Raw genomic sequence first — 11,619 nt, 5'->3', positions numbered from 1 at the left:
CTTTGTCCCAAGCGATTCATAACAAACCAGTTTTCTTCTTCTTCAAGATTGGTTTGACTTTTGAGTACACCTTTTTTATTCATGCATAGAGTTTGGACCCAGGATTTTTCTTCGTTTTTCGATTTTCGTTTCACAGCATCTATCATGTGCAGTGCATCGTTTGCATCATGTTGTACTAAATGAACACATCAGTCTCGGCATTTTCCTTTGACTAGATTCCGAAATGGTGTAACTTATTAGAGATGTGTGTATGAATTTCTGTTCTTTTGGAGGTAATTCCTGTACTAATTGCCGGAAAAAGTACTTAATGAATAATAGCGTACATCTATTCAAAAAGATGCAAAGAATATGTGCAGAAATCACGATCGCGTGACAGGCGGGAATACTTACCAGTATACTACAACGACCTTGTTGCTTTACTGGTTAGTTGAAAGTTTTTAAATAAAAAGCAAGTGACCCCTTATCACATAGTGGTGGAAATGTGTTAAGCTCTTACATGACGTCGTGATTTCAACTCCATCAGTGTCTAATTTAACACCTAGGGCTCGTTTACTAATCCGTAATCAGATTGAGAGGAATTGAATTGATAAGGAATTGGATTGAGAAGGAATTGGAATGAGGTGGAATCAGAATCAAATTCTTGTTAAAGACGTTTACTAAAATTGGCTGGAATCGGAGTATAAATGATATTGATTTATATAAACTGTTTACTAATTCACATGAATCGGAATGAAAATTAATGTGATTACTAAAATACTCCTTTTGTAACTAATTTATTTTATATCTAATTATTTTTAATAAAATTTATATTCTTTCATTTTTCAGTAGAGAGAATAACTATTTTTTTATTTTCTAGTAACTTTTATTCTTTCATTGCTCCTTACTAGTTACCAACATAAAACAAACCCAAAAAAAAAAGAGAAAAAAGAAAAAAATTCATTTCCTGTCCTCTTTCTCCCCCATCTCTTCGATGCCGTGCCGACCCATCCATTTCTGAAATTTCCCAGCACCTCTCTCTCTTCCCCTATCTTCCCTATCTTTCTCTGCTAACCCACCCCTTTCTAAAATTCTCCAAGCATCTCTCTCTCGTCCCCGTCTCTTCCCCATCTTTCTCTGTTGTCGACCCACCCCTGATCGCGAGACCACCATCTTCCCTGTTCTTTGGTCTTCGTCAGGAACGCGAGCCTTGTCAAGCAAGGGCTTGAAGGCAGCACCTATGGCCAGCCATCACCATCGCAAGGGCTGCAAACACTGACACTGTTCTCATCTTTGGAGTTTGAGTGTATTACCGGTATAAAATTTGGATTCTTGATGAAAGCCATTTCCAGGAATCCATATAGCTCATCCCACTCAAGAATTGGACTCCGGCCATTTCAGAAGTTGAATTCCTGATTTTATGCGGGTCCCACAATCATTTTGATTCCTGATGGTTTAGTAAACACTGGAATGGTTGGGGATATGTGCAATTCTAATTCCCATCGTTTCATCCCCTTTGGTAAACATGCTCCTAATGTAACAAAAATTTATCGTTCGACAAAAGAAAAAGGAAGAAATAGTCAATGCTTTTCTTTTACTTTTTTTTGTTATTTATCTTTCAATAAGAAATAGTCATACAAACAACTATAAACACCCTTTCCACTGTTAAATGTTGTTGACCTTAGTTGCGAGCTTTTTTTATCTTTTGTTTCTTCCATCGATTCAATTGTTGGGACAAATTAAGATGAATTGCTTCCGTGACACATTCGTTTAGCGGACGTTTACACCTTATATGAGGTTAGGAGCATCCCTAATTCAATGGTCCTGTACACTCTAAACTGAAATTTATTGAACTATATATAGAGATTATATACTATCCAATGCCATTTCTCGCAACCTTAAATTACTGTTAAAATTAGCGAAGTATTTTAAAGAGTTTATAGATAACAACCCACTCTTTAGGCATTATTCCAAATTGATGTCAATCTTTTAAATACTTCAAATAACAATCTAATGGTTTGAAAATTCAATTTCAATTAGGTCATTAGCGTTAAGTAATGACATCGATAATAAATTGAAGTCGGTTTTCACGTTCATGTCATCTGTGAAGTTAGCATAGACATGAATTTAACCAAGTTGACTAGAGTAGTGTTCCCTATCTTCTACTTTCAAATTAAAATCTCCCTACTCGTAATAATTTAGATGAATTACTTGTATTATCCCCAACCCTAAATATAGTGTAACGATCCTATTGTTTAAATGATTTTATAGGAGGGTGGCATAAGTCAGCATTGCCACTTGGTTTTTTGTTGTTTGATTACTGACCATTGACTTGTGGTTCTCGTGGCAGGGTCTCGGCCTCAAAAGATTTTAAGGCAAAGAATCCCAATTTACGCGCCACACCGCCATGCGTTGCGCCAGTTGAGTAACGGCCAGCCTTCCGTACATTTCCTCTCCGGTTCAAGACCGTTAGAAGCCTGGCTTGTACCTCTGCTGATTGTGACGACCATATTACATAATCTTTCTTCTTCTTCTTTTCCTAATTCCTTCCTCCTCAGGTCATATTCTTAGCTTTATATATAGGCGTTTTAATTCGTGACCTGAATTAATTTTGTATTATATATATATGTATATGGAGATAAAGAGAGAGCTAGTTTTGATTTTCCGATCATTTGTTCATTAATTTCTGATAATATAACAGTAGTTATATTAACAAATCCTCCGGGTTTGGTTGTTGTTTGAATTAACAAGAGATTAAATAATTAAGGTCACAATTAAAGGCACGCTAGGTACCGCGGCGTAGGGTTGAGTTTGAAATGGCGGGTGGAGGAGGGGGTAATGCCGGCAGAGAACTCGATCAGACGCCAACATGGGCTCTGGCCGCCGTCTGCTTCCTTATCATTATTATTTCTATCGTTTTGGAAAAGGTTCTTCACATGGTTGGAGAGGTACGTACCATGCATGCATGCATGCATCCATATATATATATGTATGTAATTATTAAATTGTCATTTAATTTAATCATTTCCTTTTAAAATATGTTCATCTTCATTGTTAATTCCAACTCTGTATTAACGCAAGGACACGATCGAGGTTCAAACAGCGCGGTTGATTTTATATTTCAATTTACCTTCTTATTCAAACGTTTGGAGGGTTTCATGCATACACTTATCCCGTCTTTCAATTGCAGTTTTTTCATCATAAAAAGAAGGTGGGGTTACTTGAAGCTCTTGAGAAAGTGAAAGGGGGTATGTAATACATATATTTGACAATGTTTAATTGCTTGCCATTCTGACAATATAAACATCTTACGCTTTCATTTCATGTATTATGTATATATATGTGTTTGTAATTAAGTCCTGAATGAAATAATCAGTAATCTAATTTCGTTCATTTTGTTTCTGATTTGTCTTTTGCTTTCATCACGCAGAGCTTATGGTTTTGGGATTTATATCTCTGTTATTGACATTTGGGCAAAAGTATATATCTCAAGTGTGTATTCCCATAGAGGCTGCAGACACAATGTTGCCTTGCCCGTACAGAGACCCTGACGAAGAAGCAGGTGGTGGTGGGGGTGACCATCGTCGTAGGCTTTTATGGTATGAACGCAGATATTTAGCTGGTGGTAGCGCAGGTCCTGGCTGCAAAGCGGTAACACACCAAATCTATATTACTCATTTCTTTTTCTTTCTCCTCCTTTCATTTCAATTTATTAAGTTTATTACCCCAACAATTGATAAAACAATTTCTTCATAACAAATGAATACCTTCTTATACTTGAATTAAATACTCATGTTTTACTTGAAATATGCTCAAACCATGCACATATTTGAATCCTTACCTTTGTTGATAACGTACAACATAAGTGACACCCAATCTCTAATTTATTGAAGAAGGTCACGAGATAAAATTTAACACACAACATTTTGTCGATAAAAAATGATAAACATAATAACGCTACTGCTAAATGTAATGCCCTCATTTCTTCTGCCTAATCGAAATGTTGGATTTTTTAGTTTTTTTAATTTTTTTGTGATGCAGGGAAAAGTGCCATTGATATCTTTAAATGGATTACACCAACTTCACATCTTCATATTCTTTTTAGCAATATTTCACGTTTTTTACGGTGCGTTAACAATGACCCTTGGAAGATTAAAGGTGGGTATATACATTTACCTTTCTATCTATATTTGAAATTTTCCTTACAGGAAATTTTTTGTTTTTCTGAAGATATGTTCATCAGATATTTAAAGTCATAACTTTTTGTTTGGAAGTTTTACTACTAAAACCCAAAATAGAATTAGTTTGAACCGTCATATTTCTAATGGACATGAAGATAGAAGTTAGGCCTTGTTTGGTATAGAGAAATTGACTGGAATAGAATATTTTTAAATTCCAAACAGCTTGAAGGTAAAATAAAATGATTTAGTATTTGAGGGGATTAAAAGATGAGTTTTTGTTATATTTACACTAAGGGGGTGAGGGAATAAATTGGTATTAATTAAACTTGCCATCACCCCATTCAAATTTAAGACCTCTCACTTATAGGTGAAGAGGATTAGACATTATGAGAATTCCTCTCTTCTACTCCTAGCATTTTGGGGATGATTGAATGGATAAATTTTCTTCTTGATTAATCCATCTCCTATATACCTACAAGTTTGTCACAATTTTTTCCATATGTCTTCCTTCAGCATACATTGAGAATAGTGTTTTATTCATTCCAATTCAATCCTCCATATCTACCAAATGAGGCCTTAAGGAATAAGGATAGGAATTTTGGAAAATTTGGAGAAATATTATGCCACTTTTAGAAGTTTGAAAAAATTTTCCCTTTAATTTTTGTATATGAAAATTTTGCAAACCCTATTCTTAGAATTGCATTTAAAACTATTTCTGAGGTTTCAATGCTCAAGATCACCTCCACAATAACTCGAGCTCATGTCGACACCATTTGAGTAATATTGCAGCAAACAGATATAATAATCGAGAAAAGAGAGGTGGCTCGACAGGCACTCGAGTTGTTCTCGAGAAGGAGCTCAAGTTGTTGTCGGAGGATCTTGACTCTTGAGCAATGGGAGCTATGTTTCGAATGCATTTAATCGATAGGATCAGTCAAACTTTTTCACGCTTGAAAGAGGGCAAATTTTGATGAATTTTGAAAATAGAGGCAAAAATCTTCTTGTGCGTCTAAGTGGCCAGTTTCCCAAAATTTCGTATACATATTGAGAATCAAACTTCCTTTGAATATAGATATAGTGCAAGGGGGCACAAATTAAGTTCTTCTCTTATCCCTACCCCCAGTGGAATTATGGGATTATCGAATATGATTCCAGATGATGCTGGAGATTGTGTCACTTGATCGTTATTCAGTTCCTTTTTATTTTTTGAGGGAATTATATTGAATTCTTGTATATCTTCAGGAGTAGTATAATTCTGAATCGCCTTAACTTCTGCAGATTCGTGCTTGGAAGGTGTGGGAACGAGAGATGGAAAATGATAATGAATTCAATGGTAAATCATTCCACAACACAACCTCTACTAATTACAATTAAGTGTCTTCCATAATTTGCTATAAATCATCATTAGTCATATTTCTGACTTCTCTGTGTTGAGTTCTAAAATTGGAACTTTATGTTTTAATCAGATCCTACAAAATTCAGGCTCACTCACGAGACATCTTTTGTGAGAGACCACACCAAGTGTTGGACTAAAACACCAGTCACCTTCTATCTTGTAAGAATAGTTTACTAACTCCTCTTTTCAGAATTCTTTTCATGGAAACCGAATTTTGGTAATTAAATTAAGGGCTTACAATCATACGATTACGTATACCCTTTGATATAGGAAGTTTCAAGTATTCCAGCTTGCAATCTAATGATTAGAACCGTCTGTACTTTAGATTCTCCTTCAAGGATCATCATCCATCTAATGAGTCCGTGAAATGAGAAATCATTTAGGCTTTTAGCTATTTGATTATCATACTTCTCATTTCATTTTTCCGGCAAACTAGTTTTTGGATGACCAAATAGTTTCCGACATGAAATTTTTTTCATCCATAGATATGTGATCTTTGAAGAAAATTATTTTAACATAGACGGCTCCGACTACTGAACTGCATTTGAAGTAGCTCTAGGGAGGATGTGCGCATTTGTTTTTAAATGATGACAACTTTCTCCCACTTTTATGTAATCAACGCAGGAAGAAGCTTCAATATAACTTAATTTGGTTTGTTGTTTAACAAGATCATAACATACTCTTGATTATTGGGTGGTTCTTGAATATTGAATTTGTTCAGGTAAGCTTTTTCAGACAATTCTTTAGGTCTGTTCGTAGGGCTGACTACTTGACCATGCGACATGGGTTCATCGCTGTAAGCTTCTTTACTCTTAATTAGTATTAATTAGCTTAATAATTTTGATTATTTGAAATTAAGAATTTTGCACTTGAAATACTGTATTAATCTTTAACAATTAAGGTGACTGGCTGCTGGTCTGTTATATAGGTTCATTTAGCACCTGGAAGTAAGTTTGACTTTCAAAAATATATCAAAAGGTCATTAGAAGATGACTTTAAGGTGGTTGTGGGAATCACGTAAGAAAATTACTACTAAAATTTCTTAATTTCTTCAAATTTGTGCAATTAATCTCAAATGTTTTGTTTCTTAACTATATGTATATTCTCTTGATGCTGACAGTCCACTCTTATGGACTACAATGACTCTCTACTTGCTTCTCAATGTTCATGGTAAGTTATTCATATTATATATATATATATATGTATATATGTATATATATGTATATGTATGTCTCTTTCTTCTTTCTTCTTTTAGGTAATTAACTGAGTTTGCCTTTTCTTTGTTTCAGGATGGGAAGCTATGTTTGTGCTATCCATACTTCCTCTAATTGTAAGTATTCTTTAATATAGATGATTTCATTAAAATATTCTTCCTTGCAACAGAAGTAAAATATGAACTGTTATTGGCACTTCAAAAAAGTTATCTTGGAGAAATTGCCTTCGGATCGAGGAATATTTATGATGACTTATTCTTTATGGGAGGTAATTGCCCTCTAAAAAGATTAAAAACTGACTAACTATTTGATTGGTTGAAGATAATCTTAGCTGTTGGAACAAAGCTGCAAGCAATTATAACACAAATGGCACTTGAAATCCAAGAAAGGCATGCTGTAGTCCAAGGAATACCTCTGGTGCAAGTCTCAGACGAGCATTTTTGGTTCGGCTGGCCTCAGTTAGTTCTTCATCTGATCCATTTTGTCCTCTTTCAGGTACATTTTTTATGTCATAAGTCTCTGCAAATTCTTTGTGGGTTAATTTTTCATAATAAAGATTTCTAATTTTGCATTATACTTGTGCAGAATGCATTTGAGATTACATATTTTTTCTGGATATGGGTAATAATCAAGCTAATCGCCTCTTTCTGTATTTTGGTTTTTTGTATATATATGTTTATATTATATTATATATGTCACTAACAGCATTCTAAATTAAAAGCTTTCTCTTGAATCCTAATGCAGTACGAGTTTGGGCTGAGATCTTGTTTCCATGATAATTTCGTTCTCACAGCACTTAGAGTTGCACTTGGGTACGTCGACCTTCTCTCTTTTTTCTTCCTCGTTGCTAATTCTACAGCGAGAATGCACCAAACGAAGAATATCCCTTGATCATAAACTTCTCGCAATACATTATATATTTAGAGTAACTCGCGCCAAACATATGCTTATGTTGTTTGACTGTGAATTTAAAGAACATATTCTGGACAAACTAATTTAAAAAGAGAACATTTATCATTATCCTCAACATGTTCTATCCAAGGTGCTATGGCGATATCTTATTCATTTCATGTGTAGAGCGCAGAATATCATTTGAATTAATTTGTAGTGAACAAAGAGAGTATCATTACGTATACAAAATAATGAATAATGAACGGTATGTGAGCAGCGTAGCAGTTCAGTTTATGTGCAGCTACATCACACTTCCGCTATATGCATTGGTTACGCAGGTACAATCACTAATCATTGATTCCTCTCCGTGCCGTTTTTACCTTTTTTATGATTCTTCATGTGGAATTCAACTTATACCAAGACGTTAAAATTACATTCGCAGATGGGATCAACAATGAAGAAGTCGATCTTTGATGAACAAACTAACAAGGCTTTAAAGATATGGCAAAAAAATGCTGCTGCAAAGAAAGCTGGTGGGAAGTCGGGAGGTAAAGCATCTTCGGGTGGCGACTCAGTAACAAAGCCACCACCAAAGGCTAAGATGGACAAAAACGCATCAACTCCTGAACAGACAGCAAACATCACGGCCAGCGTAGATATTCAAGGCAACAACACTGACCTCCTATCAGGACCGTGATTTTCGCAATTGTGGCGGTGAATGTGGGAGAAATAAAACATTGCAAAACTTGAGGCTCCGGCAAGCAACTTAAGGCCGGCAAGAATACCAAATATCCCTATTGTTTATGAGTGACTGTGTGCATATGATTTGTCACATCATGACATCTTGCAAATTCTCCGAAGTTAACATGAACTTAATCTTGTACAAGTAGCAGGCCAGAACAATCCATCAGCTCAAGACTGTGATGAAAAGATCCCCTTCTCTTTCTATGTAATATTATTTCTTCATTCAATGTTTTGTTTTAAAACCAAAAGTATCAATCAACTACATTGATTTCGTGTTCTTTAAATTTTAGAGTTATTAACACAAACACCTGAAATTTAGCATGTTCTATTTTAGATCACACGAATGTTCCCTAATAAAGTTTTAAATATAGTAATTTAAATTGTCCATTAGCTAGTGTTCTATGAATCATTTTCCAACATCAAGTTTAAAGAAAAAAGAAACGGTCACTCATGTGTCACGTTACATTGGGCAAAAAATACATTAAGAGTAGAGGATAATGTGAGACTCGCAAACTCGACTTAGGGGGGGTTTAAAGTCAAAGTAATTTCCAGGGGATGAAAGTTAGATTCATACCATCGTTTAAAAGATAACAAATGTTGTAAGAATGGATGTCATCTGAGTCTTCACTATTCACTAAAGTCTTTTGCACACGATGAGATGGTTTTCACTATTTTACTACAACAAGTTTGGTGTATGGTTGTGTAAGTTTGTACATGTTTTGTCAGTGAACTTTTCTATATGAAGGGGTCACTTTGAGACCCGAAACACGATCGAAAAGCCAACTCTACTTTTTCCTTTGTGAACACAAAGCGCAAATAATAGCAGAAAGAAATCATATAAGTTTTTTTTCACTCCTTTTCTTTTGTATTCATCTTCCATATCCAAAACAAGTAAAAATAGCAAGACGATGTGATATGATCTTGTTCCACTCCAATCCCAACAAAGGTTCTCTCTCGCTTTTGCCTACTTAATAAAACAAAATATTTCATCCCATATTCTTTTGCCAAATAAAGAAAGAGTGTAGTATGGGTATTATGGTAAATTGAAGAAAAATAGGATATGGATATGGTATAGAAAGGGCGGTTGAAAAAACTGGCATCCTGCTGCTATATTTCCAACGGCCATGGCATCAGTAAGGTGCTTGACCGTTAATCAGCGTCTCAGTCGTCATCATTCTCATTCAAAAGGTGGCGGCAGCAGTACTAAAGGGCAAGTAGAGCAAGTTTCAGTAGTACAAAAAGTGTTGCCCATTTCCTCGTCATTGATTTCTTGTTCAAGAAGATGTGCTGCCATTCTCATTAGTACTTGGCTGCCTATCACCCTCATTTCAGCAGCGTCTCCTCCTCCGCCTTCACTGGCGAGAGAGCGACGCAACAGGAAAATCATCCCCCTTGAAGACTACCGCACAACCCGTAAGTTACTTAATTACTCACTTTCTCATATCTAACTGTTTCAATTTCTTAAATTTTGTTGTTGATTTTGAAGGATAATTATGTACAAAGTTGTATTTATCCATTGGTAAAATTGGTTGATTATATTTAGGTGCAATGGTCAACCCACAATTTATTCCGCAATATGAAAATTGCAAACTGAACAGTTACCAAACAAGTTTAACCCATCTTTGCTTGCTTGATTTCTTGTTCCTTCAGCAGCTGATGGATTAAAATATTATGATTTGGTTGAGGGAAGGGGTCCAGTAGCTGAGAAAGGATCAACAGTTGAGGTACATACATGCATTTGTGTTTCTAATTTAAGTAGATTGATTGATGTTAATTTTCTTATTTAATAAAGTAGTTGAATGCAGGTCCACTTTGACTGCTTGTATCGGGGGATTACAGCCGTGTCAAGTAGGGAATCTAAACTCTTGGCCGGAAATCGTAGTATCGCGCAGGTTCTCAACTCTATTCTTTGTTTTGTGGGTGTGTTCTGTGTGTTCATATCATGCACAGCCTCTTTTTGAACGAATTACCAACGCGTAATTCCTTGTTTTGTACTAGCCATACGTGTTCAAAGTTGGAGCTACTCCGGGGAAAGAACGAAAGCGTGAGTTTGTGGACAATGCCAATGGTCTATTTTCTGCACAAGCTGCACCAAAACCCCCTCAAGCAATGTACTCGGTAACCGAGGGGATGAAAGTCGGGGGAAAGGTGATGGAATCCTCCTTTTATGCCTAAATACAACAAATGTGGTACTTATTCCATCTAGTTTCATCGTTTCCTTGAATTTTTGTCATTGTTTTCTGGTATCCTTGCAGCGAACTGTGATTGTTCCTCCAGAGGCTGGCTATGGCCAAAGAGGCATGAATGAGATCCCTGTAAGCGCCTCTAAACATCGATCATTTGTTCCGTTTATTAGTCTTGACAGTTGACTCCAAGACCTTACCCTAGGGCTAGGCATCAAAACATCTATCATTCTTTTATTCATTCATGAGAGCATTTTCGTACTGCAGTGCTATCGTTATTGTTTAATACACTGCTTAACTCGAATCTTTGTTAATTTTGGACAAAATCTTCAAAAGATCTGAAGCGTTGTTTGTTTCTTAGACGGTCCTGATCGATCATGTTATAATGTGTGCTAGCTAGCTTGTAGTGCTACGTACATGTGCAAATCACTTGCTGTATATAACAAATATGTTGAGCATAGATTTGACAATGAATGTTTTACACACAAATCTGCAGCCTGGTGCAACGTTTGAGCTAAATCTGGAGCTTTTGCAAGTAATTCAGCCAGACGGAAAGTGAGCCTGGCACAGGTTGATTACGGTAGTTTATTTTCGCTCGACAATCTCCCGTCTCATGTTTCGGTGGGAGAATGGGGATGAGTTGGAAGTTGAAACCGCCATTTTCAAAGAGTAGGGATAAACTTGAGAGAGACCTGTGTACGCAACGGAAAGTTTGTAAAGGTCATATGGCTCATATCAATTGAATCTGCATTTTCAATACGTAATCTGGACGACTATAGCAATTTGTCATTGCTGTATGAAACTGGCTCGTTTGGTCAAAATGGTAACGCAACATATTTGTGTCGATTAATTTGAAAAATCGTTTGAATGAATTCAGTATATAGCACAAAGAATTCTTCTTGACCTGTCAAAAATAAGCGCGGTCGACTGAGCTTTGCAGAAACCTACACCTTAAAAACATGCAGACATTTCGAGTTGCTAACAGAACAACTTAGTTTGAACTTCATCGTACCTAATCATTCGTGTTGTAACTT

The 11,619-nt window shown here is 35.9% G+C and overlaps 2 protein-coding genes across 3 annotated transcripts; both read left to right on the top strand.

Moving 5' to 3' along the window:
- Positions 1–2,761: 2,761 nt before the first annotated feature.
- On the top strand, positions 2,762–8,658 carry LOC137710315 (MLO-like protein 9). Its single transcript, XM_068449250.1, has 15 exons — positions 2,762–2,924; positions 3,167–3,224; positions 3,407–3,627; positions 4,018–4,134; positions 5,436–5,490; positions 5,624–5,712; positions 6,275–6,349; positions 6,482–6,570; positions 6,674–6,723; positions 6,843–6,883; positions 7,089–7,262; positions 7,353–7,388; positions 7,512–7,579; positions 7,936–7,996; positions 8,101–8,658. Exons 1-15 carry the CDS (start codon positions 2,793–2,795, stop codon positions 8,353–8,355), a joined length of 1,521 nt encoding a protein of 506 aa, XP_068305351.1. The 5' UTR covers positions 2,762–2,792; the 3' UTR covers positions 8,356–8,658.
- An 861-nt stretch (positions 8,659–9,519) lies between these two features.
- LOC137710642 (peptidyl-prolyl cis-trans isomerase FKBP18, chloroplastic) lies at positions 9,520–11,387 on the top strand. 2 transcript variants are annotated; one of them, XM_068449724.1, is made up of 6 exons: positions 9,520–9,815; positions 10,056–10,126; positions 10,208–10,294; positions 10,401–10,550; positions 10,658–10,717; positions 11,082–11,387. In XM_068449724.1, exons 1-6 carry the CDS (start codon positions 9,527–9,529, stop codon positions 11,142–11,144), a joined length of 720 nt encoding a protein of 239 aa, XP_068305825.1. In that variant the 5' UTR covers positions 9,520–9,526; the 3' UTR covers positions 11,145–11,387. The 2 variants fall into 2 exon arrangements, with proteins under 2 accessions (XP_068305825.1, XP_068305824.1); XM_068449723.1 differs by having other exon boundaries at positions 10,053–10,126.
- The last annotated feature ends 232 nt before the right edge of the window (positions 11,388–11,619 follow it).

This window comes from Pyrus communis, chromosome 12, assembly GCF_963583255.1.
Source record: "Pyrus communis chromosome 12, drPyrComm1.1, whole genome shotgun sequence".
NCBI lineage: Eukaryota > Viridiplantae > Streptophyta > Magnoliopsida > Rosales > Rosaceae > Pyrus > Pyrus communis.
This window is presented reverse-complemented; position numbering and strand designations above follow the sequence as displayed.